Source organism: Plectropomus leopardus, chromosome 10, assembly GCF_008729295.1.
Source record: "Plectropomus leopardus isolate mb chromosome 10, YSFRI_Pleo_2.0, whole genome shotgun sequence".
Classification (NCBI taxonomy): Eukaryota; Metazoa; Chordata; class Actinopteri; order Perciformes; family Serranidae; genus Plectropomus; species Plectropomus leopardus.
The window spans coordinates 23260647-23278012 of record NC_056472.1 but is presented as its reverse complement, the minus strand read 5'-3'; the positions used below and the strand labels follow the sequence as shown (position 1 = coordinate 23278012).

The following is a 17366-nucleotide window of genomic DNA, read 5'->3' as shown; positions in this document are numbered from 1 at the left end:
TTGTAGCCATTCTACTGTATGTTGTTGCTGCGACATTGACCTTTTTTTTTTTAAGTAATTCAAAGTCTTCATCACCCTTGAATAGTTAAAATTGGAACATGCTGGTTTAGCCGGCACTTGAACGTAAGCTGCAGTTGATTGCTTTGATAAGGCAGTGTAATATAAAAACATTCAGATTTCAGATACATTATGTTTTAGCCAAATCTCAATAATGCTAATAGACTTACTCTACTGCACTTCTCCAAGTGATAGATTTGTTTAAGTTTTGGATCTGCCACGTCTTTCTAGATGTTTTTATTTCGTGGCTAAACCCTGGCCCTTGAGCTGAAAGTGATGCTTTTATCTGACCGTTTTTTATTTTCAGTTCATAGGACCTTTATGTAGCATCTGCTAATGCCGCCTCCGTTCTTTTTTTCTCCCTATAGAGAAGCTGATAGCATACCAGCGGGAGTTCCATGCCTTGAAAGAGCGCCTTCGTGTGGCCGAGCACAGGACGCTGCAGCGCTCGTCTGAACTCAACAACATCCTCGAGCAGTTCAGACGTGCCATCGCTGAGACTAACAACAGCAAAGATGCTCTCACAAACTTCTCAGGTAACTGACAAACACACTAAGACTCATTAACTCCAACTGAGCTTTTACTCTGTTAAAACATTACACTTTTTAGTCATTTGATTTTGTAGCTAATACACTAACTATGGGTCCAATAATGTGTTTATACAGTACAAAGACAGTATTATATTGAATCTAAATGTGTCGCTGTGTGTGGGGAACGGCGCTGTAACGTACTTCACCTTCTTTTTGATAACGGCTGAGTGGGAGTTTCCATTCAAAAAACACAGAAAAAAATGCAAATGTTCTGGTTCTTAAAGAGCTAACTACATTTTTCTAATGAAAATAAAAGGACAGTTTATTGCGCTTGTTATCAGAGTGGCAGGATCTTCACAGGCCTCTATTGCATAGCTGTTCCAGTCAACCCCAAAACCACTACCTTGGTGAGAGAGCCCCGCTGGCAGAAACACAGCAATCTCAAGACCATTTCACTGCCTGGCACAGCACATGATTAAATAAAAGTCTAGTTTGCAATTTTTGTCTTTAAGCTTATGTTGCATACTGTCTGCCAGTTTTAAGATGAAAAGTCCATTTTATATTCAGCTGCATTATCATAATGCCAGTGTTACGCTTCTGAAACTGAAAATTATGTCATTTTAGTTTTATTTGAATTGATGTTATGGCAGTTATTCTGCTTGTTCAGACATTTTTAGATTTTAATTTTCTTGCCATACTCAATTAGATTATATGATTCTGTCTTAATATTGGCTGGAAGTGCAAAACATCAAGAGCCCTGCATAAGGGGAAATACAATATGAATGTGTACAGCTTGCAGTATGGTATAAGTCACAAGAGACAAGCTCCTGCAGCCAGTGAGAATTCATGTACATATAAAGATGTCAGAAATTCTGCTGTGTACAGTTAGATTTTTTATTTAATGATTTTGTGATAAAGCATCACTGTTCTACCGGAGCACAGTAACAGGTGGTGCCTTAAAAAGTCAGCATAATTTCACTCCTGTCTCCATTTGAGGTAACTTCGAAAAGGCCTTTACTGAACTTATTTCCCTGTGTGCCTGCTTTCAGATGAGACACAGAAACTACTGAAGGAGCTCGCAAATAGAAAACCTCTCCAGGTGCCAAATATCTACCACCACCTGCCTCATCTACTCAACAATGAGGGCAGCCTGCACCCTGCCGTGCAGGTTGGTCTCGGCCGCACAGGAGGTGAGAAGCGCACACGCACGCAGCAAATTCAACACAGCAGTAACTTCCATGATTAATGAGGCTTTTTGCCAGAATCTGCACACTACACAAACACGGTAAAAACCTCTAGACATCCTCATTACACCGGGGAGAGGACCAAGCCTCAACAAGTGACTTGTTCACAACAAGTATCCCCTCTGGACCGAGCTCTGTAGCAGAATCATTCTAAAGAAGATATTCAGAGGAAGATAATTATAGTGTATGTACAGTGTAAATTCCCACCTTTACTTTACAAGTTGTATATCTTAGCTTGATTGAACAGGGATTTCCCTTTTGCTTTCACATCTCTATCCTACTTTATATTTATGACATGCACTTTGTGTTTGCTCATCTGTTGTCCTCTCTTTTATTGAACCTGAGAGGCGCACTGTACCATTTTGAAAAGTGCTTTACCAAGCAAGTTTACGTTGGCAAATACTCCATCAATACTAGTTCACACTGCAAAACTTTTACAAAGCTCACAAAAGCAGCGTTTCCACCAAGCAGGTCAGTTCAGCTCAGCATATTTTGTGTTTCTATTGTGAAAAGTTGTGGACGGTACCAATAGAACCGTTCCTTACGTCCCCATTTTTCATCACCCCTCATGGTCAGGTAGTAAAAGGTGGAGCTAGAAACCCTGCAGTCCGCTTATTGGCCAGATGAGATTTAACATTCTCTGCTCAGGGCTATACTATAAAATAAAAGGATGTTTTGCACCTTCTAGCAGCAGCTTTATACTGAGAAAAAAATTATTTCATTCACTGTGCCGACTGCCGGCAACTAGTTAGCTGGAACATTTCCTTGTAATGTTAGTGCATTCTTTGACGACATTAATCCATCAATATACCTTAAATTTAAGCATGAGAACTTTGACCACTCCATCTTTTTTCATTGTCTTTGTTGGATGACATGCACTCTTAGTGATAAGTGGATCTTCAGGCATTTAAAAAATGTATATTACAACCAGATTATGTGAACAGCATATTCTAATCCTCACCTGTTAAAAAAACATGTCAGAGTGTCACTCAGTGTGCTCGAGCAGTACTAAACCCCTGCTCTTGCCTGACAAAGAGTCTTTTTACATGATGGTATTTAGCACTTTTGCACTTTGTATGACACCCCTCCCCTTGTTTGACCACCCTTCCCTTTGACTATCGACCTTTTGGTCTTTAGTAGCTCTCTTGTTGCTGTTGGTGTTTTTGTTGTTTTTATGTTATGTCTGTGGTGGCAGACCAGTTTCCTCCTTGGGGATTAATAAAGTAATCCTATCCTATCCTAATGCACAAACTCACTATTTTTAAATATCCTATGGAAAGAGACTCTCACTCTAGCCTACTCTTTTATGTTCTGGAAATGTTGGCGTGCAACCTTGTTCTGTTGATAATCAACGGGGTGCAGACTTCCCTTTGTATCACCAGTAAAGAAGGAAATACAGCGAGTGTTGCTGGATGCAGCAGTGAATGTCAATAACCCCGCCCACATGTAAGAGTACTGTCTGCGGTGGAAATGCTCAACAGATGTAAGTTCTAGGTATGTGTTCGTAGGTGTTAAGGTTCTAAAGGTACTGTACCGAATGTTTTTGGTGGAAATGCAGCTAAAGATACAACATGTCCTGGCAAAGCTGCTGTCTGTCATTAGCCTCCTCTTTCATATGATTATTTTTTCTCCCTTTTCACTGCACTTTTCAGCAGCCCCATTTTTATTTTTAAAGTTTCTTTCTTTCACCCCTCAGCATGTGACCTCTGCTATATCAAGTTCTCTCTAAGAGGATTACTTATCTGGCCTTGCAAGTGTGATAGGTGGAGTGAATTTGGGGCGCAAGTTTAGGGGCTGAACAGCTCAAGTGGTGTTTCCACATTCCTAATGACAATGACCTCGGGGAAGAACAGAGGCCCCAGACAAATTAGAGGAGAAGAAGGAGAGACATGTTGGGAACAAATGGGAGGTTCTTGTCCCTGGCCCTTAGCCTCTTTCATCAATGAGTGCAAGGTATTCCCACAGGATGCAAGGAAAAATGCAAGGCCTATCACTGCTGCCTTAGTCATTGCCGGTCTGTCTGGTTTCATGACAGGTGGGCAGGTGTTTGCTACCTTTAAGGCTCTTCTTGGCTTTCTCTAGAGGATGTCTAGCCACTGATAATGTCAGTAACTGCCCACTGCTTTGTTCTCACCAGCTTCCCACTCTTAAACACTATCAGTTGTGTTCACTGGAATGCACAGCCAAGCAAGAGGTACTGCTACTGGGAAATGATTGTGTGGATCTCTGTAGTGGTGATAGGTCACAGAAACCCACACGACTACCTCAGAGAAGTTTTTGCCTGTCCAGCTCCCGTGCATGACATACTTGATTAGCCACTGGCAAAAGTGCCTTCAGCCATCCCTGTTCTCTATCATTCATTAGTCCTTTTTAAACATTGTGGTCTTGGTTTTGCCGTTGCTGTTGTCCTGTCAGAAGCTACGTCTGTGTTGTGGGTCCTGGTTGTGGCGATGCTGTGATCCTGCTTGACACAACCTTAGACTACCATTATTATGAGTCACGCCTCCACGACTTTTATCAACACCCACAATATTTGCACATAACATAACATGCTATCAGTGAGTGCATTTAGTAATTTTACAACAATCATTACTGTTAAATGACATGCGTTTGTAACCATTACTTCTGTGCATCTCTCCCTTTCTCTTCCCCTCTCTCTTTCTCTTTCCTTTTTGTCATTATTGTAATTCAACTGTTATTTACGACATCTATTGTTCGTTTGTCCGTCGTGTAAGAGGGATACAGCATTTGGAAAACGCCCTGCAAATACCACAACACATTATCATGCAACACAAGGAAATGTTGCAAATCCCACAACACTAAGAAAATGTGACATAATACATCACAACACAGCAGAGGCGTTTCCAGAGGATATTTAATAGTGATGCACACATCTGGACATGCTTGTTTTGGCTGCGGCTTGTGACTTACATTATTCGTGTGTGTTTTTTACTGCAGTCCAGCCGGCCTTCACTTTGAAAAAGACGATATAATTTGCACTGACATGCGACAAAAACTTAGGCAACAGACGCTCACTGATGGCCCAACATTGACCAAAGGTTGACCTCTGGCTTGGTGTGTCAGTGGCCCTTAGTCTACCTCTCTCTGTCTTTATTCTTTCTTCACTTTCCCTCTTGTTTCTCTGCTGGTCTAAGCATATCTGACATTGGGATATTTATAGCCGTGCAAATTAGGGCACCATCTCCCTTTAAATTGAACAAGCATTACGGGAAGGAACAGTTCAGACAACCTCAGAGACTGAGATGGTTGGAGCAGAGCCTGATGGAGTCGCTTTTAGACTGAAACCAACAAAAGAACATTATTGTAAATGCAGCCTTGCTTGTTCCAAACACACATAAGGCCTTTAGCGAGCCTCCAGACTGCCAACTTGTGCCCTTTTACACACAGTCAGCACTCATTTTGTTGCCAAGCAACACCACCATTTGTTTACACTGACCAGCTTTCTAACATGTCAAATATACAGTTTAAGATTTTTTTCTCCCCAATTTGGCTTTAGGAGAGTGCAGACATTCATGTGTCTGAACCTGTAACACATGTAAAGGTTCACACAGTCTCCTCCAGATCACACTGCTGTCAGTGCAGGCGTCCTGACTAACTGTTGGCAGTTCCAGTGCTTTGACACCTCGCCGGCATCCCACTCACTGCTGCTGATTGCGCTGCCAATTGTATTTTTTATAATGCAGCACTGGTTTTTGCTTCTGTGCAAAAGAGGCATCAACTGACATTAATATGATGTTGCTTCTTTGCTGGTTAACCTGAATTATGTTTCTTGCCTTTGATTTCATACCTTGTACACTATCGGCACAGAAACCCCTGATTCTGTTGATGACTCAGTCAGCCTGAACAGGTGCAGTTGTGATCTCAGTTCACTAATCAAACACAATCTAATCACCAACATCTAATCTGCAACTAATGACACCTCTGTAGGTTGTCAACATACGAAGCCTGTCTTCTAACACAGGGCTGTGCTGGAATCTTGTACCTACATCAAACCTAACCCTTCGTGCAGACATTTTTTTGGCTAAATTGCATCTGCAAACACAAACCAAAACTTTCAGATTTCAAAAAAAAAAAAAGAAAAAAAAAGATTTCAAAAAACAACACCTCCTTTTTCTTATGTGTTGGCCGTGTTTGGCTGGCTGCATCGCTGCAATGCAACACTGAGGGAGAAAAATAGGACATGGTTCTGTTCTCCAGCTGTCAGCTGTAACACATGTCAAAGCAGCTTTGCATGTCAAATCTGTTGCATGGTGCATTTCACCTTCAAATATCTGCACACAGGGTCACTATCAGAGCTGAGTGGCCACATGTTGATGTTTGAATTTAATGATCAAGTTAGTTGTTTACCCATGGCCAACAACTGGGCGCTGTTCTCGTCAGGCAGTGTGCATGTGTGACCTCTGTGTATGTTCACTGTTTACCTACAGGCTGTGAGGCTAGCACCATTGATCATGTTTTTTTTAGTAGAATACTGTGAATTATTTAGGGATGGAACAATTTTGATATACTGTGCCAATGTTTTAAGTAACCATTGGGCCATACCGATTTTTTTGCTGTTGTTCATTTTGTTTTTGTTTTAATGGAATTGTTTGAAATTCAAACTCCGCCATGCACATTTATGAAACAGGCTTTCCTTTACATAGAAAACATATTAAAAAGATAACATTCAGCTTTGAACGCCTTTTTGCCATATATAATACATCATAATTCCCGTTTTAATATAATACTATTTTCCATACCATTTGCACACATTGTGATTACATTGTAATTAACCTTCACCCAATACTTATTTTCATGAACCGAGCTTGAGCACATCATAATATAACTCAATGAAACCTCTGTTTGCTGTTAGTTCCCACCATTAGCGGCTAAACCCAATGTTAATTAGGCCCTTCTCCTGCTGATTTCAACACAAATTTGTAGTAACATTGATCAGGAAAAAAGTACTTGTCGATAGTGAGTTTACACTGTCCATAGGAATGATGTTTATGATGACCTTTTTATTTTTGCACAATATAACATGCACAAAATGACAAAAATAACAAATAGTAAACGGTGCAGACAGAAGCAGAAAACCAAGCAGGCTTATTTGAAGTCACCTCCTAAAAAGAGGTTAACATTTTTACATTGTTGTAGGCATCCCAGGGAAGATCTGTGTTCGTTCCAAACACATTTCCAATCGTCCTGTTAGGATGCAGCTAGTCTTGAGCTGTGCAGTAGTGCTGTGACACAACAGAAAAACATCGGCCGCTGTCATCAGTAAATGTGATCATATTTGTCGTTAGGCTGATGGCAATCAACAAGAAGAATATTGGCTGATACTAATGTTCAGCTGATAAAACGGTGCATCCCTAAATTTCTTTATTTCATTGGGGAAGCTGTTTTGTGAAGTATTAAATTCCACGCAAGTAGGACCAATACAACAAGGAGCATATGACTGTTTCTGCAAAGGTACGCAGGACTATTTGGATGATTCCATCCATATAACTGAGAGTTGGATTTATGATGGCTTCGACTGATAATTGATGGCTTTTTTTCCTAGGCCCCTTGTTATGAAGATTCAATTTATTGAACGAACCACTTAAGTAACAGGATAAATTTAGAGTGGGAGAGATATGACCATTTTTATAAAAATAGAAGGACTTTTAATACGTTATCCACTCAGGCTGTGGATTGCGCACGCGCACACACACACACACACACACACACACACACACACACACAAGATGTACCTCAGGCTTTGTAATTTGTAAGACCTTGAAAGCTTTTTTTTCATTAAAAATACCGTACCCAGATGCCTCTCATCCTTAGCAGAAAAACATTGTTAGTATGAAAACATGAGACCGTTGATTCCTAAATTGCCTGACAGTTGCGTTTTTCCTGAATTTTACCAAAACAAGATTTTAGTTGATCATTAAAAAGGCTTCTTTTTTAATTAATTTAATGCTGCTTCATTTTATACATAGAGGTACGTTCAAGGTGCTGAACAGAGAAGTTAAATCAACACAATTCACAGATAAGACAATACAGAATAAATGAAAGAAAAAAGATAAGAGGAATGCAAAAATTATTTAAAAGATTTAAAGTTGTAATAATAATATAACATAATAAAACCTTGGGCTATTAAAACTGCAATGTTTGGGGCATTCCTCTCAAAATAGTACTATAAATAATACATGCTCTCTTTAAATGTTACAGATATGTCATTTTTTATGGTTCTTTTAACATGTCCTAATACTTAAGTTATTTTAAATAAGTGTTGTCTTTATTTGTTAAATTTGACATATTTAACTTAAATTGAGTTCTCAAGTCAAAATAATTGTTATTTGCCTGAACACAGAAGCGTGTATCTTTTTAAAGGATCCAGTGATGTCAGTTTCTTCCTTGTCTCTTACCTCATCCAATATGTGTATCTGTGGTCCCTCATCAGAAAAAAAACAAAACATTTGCATGCTATGTTTAAGCAAATTATGAAGCAATATTTTGCTGGATGTTATAAACACAGCTGAACACCAGCTCCTTTGTGTGCATAGCATACCAGATCAGTCCTTTTCACAGATGTGACAGAGAAGCGGACATAAATGTAGATAGTTTTGCTTTTTTATTTTTTTTCTCAGAAGGACATGAAAGGATGACAGAGTGAGGCGTCCAGGCTGATCAAGGGACACAGGGAGGGGCAGTCTCAGAGTCGGTCGTGCCGGGGCTGCACTTGCATGCATTATCACTCATTCACTGTCTGCCACCCTCCCTTATTCTGTCACTCTCTGTCTCTTTTCCTTCCTCCCACATTCTCTTTTCATCCTCGACCTACTTTCTTAGTGGTGGTGGGTGTCGCTATACGACACGGAGCTTAGTGTGAGAAACACAAAGCAAAAGTGGGACAGATTCTCCACGCTGCACAGATCACTCTGCAGCCTTTCTGGAGGAGACCACTGCGCTGCTCACTCATTCTGCACCTCAAGTTTGTTTTGTTGAGCCCCCCCACCCCCACATCAGCTCAGTCAGCATGCTACGGCTTTAAAACTCATGCATGCATTAGCCCCGGTCCATGTGCTTCACAATAATTACTGTGCCTGTAGGGCTGGTTGTCTGTAACCTCCATTAATACATCACTTGACCTTCTTTTCTTTTTTTCACTGAAAGAAAAGCAAAAAAGATTGTGAATGTAGGTTTTGAATTGAGTAAAGGGCAAGCACACCATGCAGAAAGAGAAACGTGAAACAAGAGAGCACACAAGCTAATAGGCAATTTCACATTGCTGTCTTGACTTATTTTCCTCAGCGTGAGGAAAACACTGATTCATTGTAAGATAACGAGCCCGATAACTTGTTCATCTTCACAATTACTGTCACACTAGCAGAAGTGTGGGCTTGCTGTAACACTCTCTGCTCTCTGATTGTGAAAGTGATCATTGTTTCCTAGAGAGTGAAATGAACTGGTTTTAGATCTGCGACTGTCTGTTCTGTTGTGAGGAATCTCTCAACACTAAAGAAGAGGCCGTCTGTTTAGCTGCAACCACCATCAAGCAGTAAGGAAATGACAATAGCTGCTGTCTTTTCCACTCTTTCCTGTGTTACCGTTGTCTCTCTTCATCAGCCCGTCCTCAGCTGAATGCTGATTTTGCTCCTACTTGTGACATTTCTTAGCTTGCAGGTGATCATCAGCTTTGAAATTTTATTGGTAAAAATATGTGTGAATGCTGATAAGAACAGAGTTGCCAGACAATCTCTGAAACTCTATTTCACTTCTGCTCTCTAGTTTGTTTGTCTTATTGCAGTTGTCATTGGCACGTCTGCCTTTATTTACTTAGATGGCAGTAAAAGCTCATGAAGTTATTTAGCTAGGCGTTACAGATCTCTAGATAAAGAATGATACTGAATCAGTGCCAGCTATCATAAATATTTGTTACCTCTGTCTAAAGTCCAAACACTGCTGCCTCTATGTGGTGATTCAGTGACTCTCTGCTCAAGTTGTAAATTGAAATGTATGTTTTTGGAATAAATAGCTTTACTCACATTGTGTAAGACTGTAGCTAAAGAAGGCTTGCTGTATTAACATGCAGCCTGGTAGGTAGTGCAAATGCATTCCAAACTACCTCCATCAGTCATGCTTCCCTCTGCCATCTGTCAGTCTGGGCACGAGTTTCTGTTCTCGTGGATTCAGGCCAGTGTAATTAGCCGTCGTCTAACAAGCAAAGATTATTTGATTTTTGGATCCACTCGGTTAAACCGGCACCCCTGCAGCCTTCGACACTTCCTGTTCTCACCTCACACTACTTCTTCTTCTCAGTTACCATGGTGATGGGGATCCCCACAGTGAAGCGGAAGGTGAAGTCTTATCTGTCAGAGACGTTGCGTTCACTAATAGACAAGCTGTCACCAGAGGAGAAACTTGACTGTGTCATTATTGTCTTCGTTGGAGAGGTGAGATATCACCTTTGCACAGTATGAATCCCTGCATGATGCTTCTGCTCAATGAGTTAAAACATGATGTGAAGCAGGTCTGTGTGTCTAATGTGTCTGCCTGGTTTTGTGTCTGCAGACTGATGTGGACTACGTGCACAGCGTGGTTGCTGGCCTGGAGAAAGAGTGAGTACACATCTGCTTCCCTTACAGATAAAGGTTTTAAAAGGTTTTCAGATATCAGACAGAATTGTCAACTTGTTTCACTGTATTTCCATCGTCTGACATAGCTTCCACCCTAACCGCTTTCTGTGGGGGAGGGGGATTTTATTTTCCCCTAACTAATCACAAGAGACCAATATATCTTCCTGAATGGGTCAGCACCACTGCTACACCAGAGTGTGTGCAAAGACTAAGTCCTTACCAGGGCCGTGCAAAGACATTTTGGGGGGGTAGGCGCTCATGCGAAAAAAGGGTACCCCTCTCATAATCAGTAAAAAAAAGTTACACACAATAGCACATCTTTAAGTTTGACATATATATTAATTTCGATACACTCATACATAGTGCTTTAATTTCATCAGTGGTTCCCAGCTGGTCCATCCACGGGGTCCAGAGCTCTCCTTAGTCATTAGTTCGATTACCACACATTGGATAAAATACCACATTTTCAGTTTAATTCCACAAATTGTAAAACAACACATTGATATAGAGAACAAAGAATTAAAACATATTGCCAGAATAAACAGAAACACCCATGGCGCTGATTGGTTGTTTTTCATTTTAACTGAGAAACCGCCGTTTCATGTTACACTTTCAGACCATAATTAGTCAACTCGAACTTATTGGGACAGGTGGATACAGAGGTCTGGACCCTGGCAAGCAACACGGTGTAAATATTGTAAAGTGGTGAACGTGAGAAAAGTGTGTTACACTGTCAACATCACCTTCTTCTTCTTCTTCTTCTTCTTTTTCCCCAGGTTTTCTACAGAGCTGAATTCAGGCTTGCTGGAGGTGATCTCACCGCCGGCTGCCTATTACCCCGACCTCACCAACCTCAAAGAGACTTTTGGAGACTCCAAAGAGAGAGTCAAGTAAGCAAATTACAAAGCCAAGACGTCTTTCTTATCACATGTTCACTGCTCCGGCATTCAATTAGACAAAAATGCAGATAGAAATCATTATGGTAATCATGGAGAAAACAGCCCTGAGAGAACTGAAATGCAGGAGAGCCGTGATGAGGATTGCAGAAAAAGAAGAAGGATGAGTCAGGGGGAAAGTGGGAGGGAGGGAGGGAGAGCTTTTAGGTAGGCTGCCTGGGTACTTAGTATTCCACAGGCATTTCTCAAAGTCAGATCAAGGTCATCAGCAGCAGCACCCTCTATCTCTTTCTCTCTGTAGTGCTCCCTCTTATTATCCTCTGTACTTATCTTCCCTTTATAGTCGGCTAACAACTGGCTCCATTAGAAATCTGTTTATGGTGCAGTTTGTGCCAACTACTTACAGTACGTTCTGTGATAATAGCCTGTAGGCCCAGAGGACTGAGTGCTGTGTTTGTATGTGGGTGTTTGTGAGCATAGATGCTTCTGATGGCAATCTGAACAGTTAGTTTCTTGTTAGACATGGTGTAAATATTTTCAGACCCTTGTTTTATATGTGTGTGTGCATGCATCGGAATGAATGGGACGGAAAAAAAGCTTTTTGCATTCACTCACTGCTGAAACTGCAGCAACCACCTGGCTGAGTTAAACTGCACGGCATGCCCTCACATTTATGGTGTCTGTTCACCTGTGTGTCAAATGTGTGTGTGTGTGTGTGTGTGTGTGTTTGTCTAACACCTTCCACACCTGGCCCCTGGAAGCATCACAACCACCTGCAGCCACGAGTCAGTCTGCAACAAGGGCAGAGCATTCAGATCAAACAATTAGTGTGACAGCTTTGGTTTATAAATTATTCAAATGGAGCCTGTTGTTCAGTGTACCTGGGAATACCTGATTTGCACAATTCACCTTTTGAATGTGAAGCAGTATGTCTCTCGCTGAGGGTGACTTTTAAAATACAGTAAAAATTACTTCACTTTTCTATGCACATATATTTTTATCATGTACGTTGATGACTTTTTTTCTGTTTAGATGGCGAACAAAGCAGAATTTGGACTATTCCTTCCTCATGATGTATGCTGTGAGCAAAGGAGTTTATTATGTCCAGGTATGTCCTTAACCTGTTGTGCTCATACTCATATTTAAGGTTTCTCCTAGAACATATTTACATGCTTTAATAGTCAAAAAACACTTTTTATACACATGCTGTATGCCCGAATGTACTTTTACAAGTCCTCTGTCAGAAATGCTCTGTTTTAGTGCCTGTCTGTTTAAGTCTCCCTCCCCAAAAAGCCCAGTCTGCTTTGATTGGCTTGCATTTCTGGGTCTTCGGTTTCTTGTTGTCTCTACACTGCCATTGCAGCCAGGTGATGACTGCCACAGAGAAAAAAAACTCTTTCAACTCTGAAAAAATCACCAACAAAAACAAGCATGTCCAAAGTCCAGCCTAAAGGCCAGTTGTGGGTCACAAACTGATTTTAAACGCCCCGTGGCTTGTACTGTATTTCACAATATACTGTTTGTGGCTCACCACGCATTACTGGTTAATTGTTAAGTTTACTTGTATTTTTTTTGTTCTTATGACAATGGAAGGACTGTCATACAGTTTGTAGACATGCACCAAGTAGGAACAACGTAGGCGGAACTAATTTTCATAATTGGATGGTAAGCAAACAAATGAACGGGTACCTAGCAACAGACATTTTTTGTTAGGAATGGTGGAAAGATAACTACTTTTCCACTGAAGGATGAAACCGTTCCGTTTTTTTTAAAAATTGTAATAACCCATATGATACGAAAAGCAGATGGCCCCCACATATTCTCACATTATCTAATGTCACCGGTATTTTAAAAAGCTTGGACACCCTTGGATGAAAGCTTCGAAACACAATCAGACATGTTCCAGCAGGAATATGATCTGAAATCGAGGAGAAATTTACGACACCAGCAACCAGGTTTACATGTTTCCCTGATGTTAGCTTGTGGCTTCATTTAGCAGTGTAGGCTACATAAAATAAACACTTGCATTGACAATGCTCTGAGCAGACGACCATATAAAGATATCCGGCACACTATGATGCCATACTGTCGCCAGAGTGGAAAAAATGTTGGAAAAGGAGTATTCAGAACAGCAGGAAACCTGAGTTTTTTGCTCAAAGGGATCAATTTTACACACGCTTGCCTCGTTATTGAAACTTTGACCATATTTCACATTAACATTCTTCATTTTGACATTACATATTACATATAAGATCTAAAAAATGGAAGAGCATAATAGATCCCCTGAAAATAGATAAATGAATAAAATAAATGTTCCTTTAGCAACTTGTTGGAATACATTTTGAAGGAGGCCTCTGCAGACAGTTACTCATATGTGTCAGCGTGAAAGCCTGTTACCAGGCAAACACTGGTTTCGTTTTAGTTTGAAGCGTGTCACACCAAATTAAAACATGCCGGGTACTTGAAGCAAATGCGTGTCGTCACAGTCATTCATCAGAGCCAGCGTTGTTTTCATCAGACCGGAGCCGGTTTCACTTATTCTGAGCCTAATCCTCTTAGACTTCTACAGCTCTTATCTGTCCTCTTGGCGAAACTAGGCGTCCAATTTGGGAATGTTTATATGAATGTTTACTCTGAGCAGATTTGAAGTGCTAACGCCCGCCATTCATGGTTTAGTTTCACTGTGTTGTTAATCTCCTATCTTTATGTCTCATGCATGGGGTATGTCATCTCCATTCTCTGCTCTCACCTGGAGGGAAGAGGTATTTCCTGTCTGACTTCTACTGCCAATCTAGTTTAGTGTAGCAGCTCAGAAGTGTTCCCTAAAGCGGTCCAGAGTTTTGTCCTTGAGTGAACATAGCAGAGTCCCCCTTCTGCCTCTCACCCTCTCCATCAAGAATGAACCCCAACTCCTGGAGTGGTTTTTCCTGTCTTACATTTTGTTCTCTCTGCTCCTTCAGCTGGAGGACGACATTGTGGCCAAGCCGAACTACTTTGCCACTATGAAGAACTTTGCCCTGCAGCTCTCGTCAGAGGACTGGATGATCCTGGAGTTCTCTCAGCTGGGCTTCATCGGTACAGTCCATTAAGCACTTGATCAATACTCTGCAGTCTGTCAAAAAAACAAGATCTGCAGAACAGTGACCTTTTTGGCTAAATTGTTAACTGATTCCCTTAACTCAAATTAAGTTTTTCAAAACCACTTTTAAGACTCGTAGGATTTATGATAAACAGTCAAATGTTATTGTGGATCCGGAGCAGCTGGTTGAGGAAATATGGAGATTTTATTGACTACTTTAGAAACTGGGTCACAGGAAATGCTGTGATTTTCAGGGTTCCCACAGGTCCTTGAAATACTTTAAAGTGTGGGAATTTGAGGGAGAAAGTCGAGGCTTTTAAAGTTTTGGAAAACAGACATAAATAGACATGGATATTGGAATAGATATTGCATTCCAGGCGGGTCCCTGTGCATTCCTATTAATGTTTCTCAGTGGCGAAATTGCCCGAATCTTCTGCAGTATGGGGCCCATAGAGCAGGAACATAAGAGACTTACGGCAGCCAATCACAGCCAAGCGGCCAAACGGCTAACTTCTGGTTTAGCCCTCCGCTAACTTGGAGGGGAATAAAATTGTTGAATGTTGAGGCTCTTCTGGATCAAATCCCAAAAGTGAAAATAGTCATTTTGAATCGGGAATCAATACCATAACCCCACTTCCTGATTGCCAGTGGCTTCAAAAGCACGAGATGTCAGTGGCAGCATCTAGGATATTTTGGCTTCATTTTTGTATATTGAGAAGAAGATGATATGTGTTATCCATCTTTATAAACAGCCTATGCTTCACACATTCAAGCCTCTTTCTGTCATTTTAATTGTCTGTGAGCAGCTGTAGAATCGGCCACTTATTGTAGAAATTCTCAGTGTTGTAACAGTAATTAACCTTGATCCGTGTCTCAAATCCGTGTTGAATTTGAGGGAATTTGGCTTGTGAAGTCCTTGAAAAGTAATTGAATTTATTTTTTCAGAAGGTGTGAGAACTTTGGATTTGGCAGGGGAAAGCAAATCCAAAGTAAGCTCATCACTACAATATGTTAATGAGGAATTTGTTTATTTTTAACCCAAGTGAATCTGTTTTTTTCTCGTTTTGTTTTTGTTCAGATTAATGTTTTAATATTCTCGTTGTAAAGGATGCTGACTGCTTCTGTGCAGGATATCTATAAACCGTCCTTGTTCTTTCTCTCCTTCAGGAAAAATGTTCCAGGCTCCAGACCTAAACCTCATTGTTGAGTTCATCTTCATGTTCTACAAGGAGAAGCCCATCGACTGGCTGCTGGACCACATCCTCTGGGTCAAAGTCTGCAATCCAGAGAAAGATGCGGTATGTTCTGTGATTACTGTATTGATATGATGAGTGTCATTGTAAGGGAAATGGGTCTCATCATTTCTTCATTTTCCTTTTTAAAAGAAACACTGCGAGCGGCAGAAGTCCAGCCTGCGTGTGCGGTTCAGACCCTCCCTGTTTCAACACGTGGGACTCCATTCTTCCCTTGCTGGAAAGATCCAAAAACTCACAGTGAGTCTCACACATTCACAGTCATTTATTTGCAACAACATTAGACGTTTCTTCCGGTGTAGAAATATTGGTTTCCTCTGTCTTTGTCTGCAGGACAAGGACTTCCTAAAGCCACTGCTCCACAAGATGCACGTCAACCCCCCAGCTGAGGTTTCCACTTCAGTGAAGGTATCATGACAGGGCCCCATTGAAAGTATATTAACTCTGGATCTTTAAATTGTCGTTATCTGTACTTTACTGTTCTTTAAAAAAACTACAATACATTTAAAGGAACAGTGTGTAACATTTAGGGGGATTTAGTGCCATCTAGTGGTGAAGAATGCAGATTCCACCAGCTGAAGCTTAGTTAGGATTCCTTCAGTGTTTAATGTTCAGGAGTCTTTTACTTGGACCCGAATTATCCAAACATGTCTCTGTCTCTCCAAAACAAAAAGACCCGGTTATTTAAACCGGTAAAAACACTGAATAAAAGTTTTGTGTGACAAATTAATGCTTCTTCAACGCTATTTGGCTTATCAGAGTCAGGCCGCTAGTCCAGCACGTGCTAAAGTGAGTAGGGATGCATTATATTGGATTTTTGCTAATATCCATTATGCCAATATCTAACAACTCATTTGGCTGAAAAGCAATATCGATATCGTTATATCAACCTTTTTTTTCCACCTAAAAATTAGTGATCATCAGGTCTAAGTAATTAACAAGCTAGTATCGGCTTATGACTTGGCGATATCATCACACATCCCTAAATGTATGCTCACTTTTTTTATTCATGAGGTTTTTACTGAGAGCTAAATTATTTACAGAGGTCTCTTCCTCTCCAAAACAAACGGACCCGAGGATTAAAACACTGAATAAAGCAGTTTCAAATTGAAAAAAATCTGTTTTTCCGACGCTGTTTGTTACAGAGGGGCTGACACGAAAATGCGAATGGCCCTATCTGGAGCCAGTATTTGGTTTGTCCGTTCTGGGCTACTGTAGAAACATGGTGGACTCTATAGATAAGTACTCCCTATGTAGATAAATTTGACTCAATCTAAGGTAATGAAAACAAAGCGATTCTTATTTTCAGGTGATTATATACTAAAGAAAACATACTATTCCAATACTGCATACTATATATCTCCCTAAATCCTACACACTTGACCTTTAATGCTATGTCCCTTGACCTCATAATCAATGATCATTGTGGAACTTAACATGTTTTCCATGTCACACAGGTGTATCAGGGTCACACGCTAGAGAAGACGTACCTAGGAGAGGACTTCTTCTGGGCCATCACTCCTACTGCCGGAGACTACATCCTCTTCAAATTTGACCGCCCTGTGAGCATAGAGAAGTACGTATGAGGGGCTTTTACTGTAAGTGATGTGTTTGGATATCATTTGCATTCAGATATGGTGAGCATCATGCATATTTTATCATCATGACTGAAACATCTGC

General features: G+C 40.7%; 1 protein-coding gene across 1 annotated transcript in view; it reads left to right on the top strand.

Annotated features, from left to right (window-relative positions):
• mgat4a (alpha-1,3-mannosyl-glycoprotein 4-beta-N-acetylglucosaminyltransferase A) overlaps nt 1-17366 on the top strand; it is a 43193-nt gene that overhangs the window by 19641 nt on the left and 6186 nt on the right. The window contains exons 2-12 of the mRNA XM_042494458.1: nt 426-593; nt 1637-1777; nt 10142-10275; nt 10394-10440; nt 11235-11348; nt 12387-12462; nt 14315-14429; nt 15601-15731; nt 15819-15926; nt 16020-16094; nt 17144-17262. Of these exons, the coding sequence (XP_042350392.1) occupies nt 426-593; nt 1637-1777; nt 10142-10275; nt 10394-10440; nt 11235-11348; nt 12387-12462; nt 14315-14429; nt 15601-15731; nt 15819-15926; nt 16020-16094; nt 17144-17262 (1228 nt within the window). The remainder of the gene's footprint in view (nt 1-425; nt 594-1636; nt 1778-10141; nt 10276-10393; nt 10441-11234; nt 11349-12386; nt 12463-14314; nt 14430-15600; nt 15732-15818; nt 15927-16019; nt 16095-17143; nt 17263-17366) is intronic.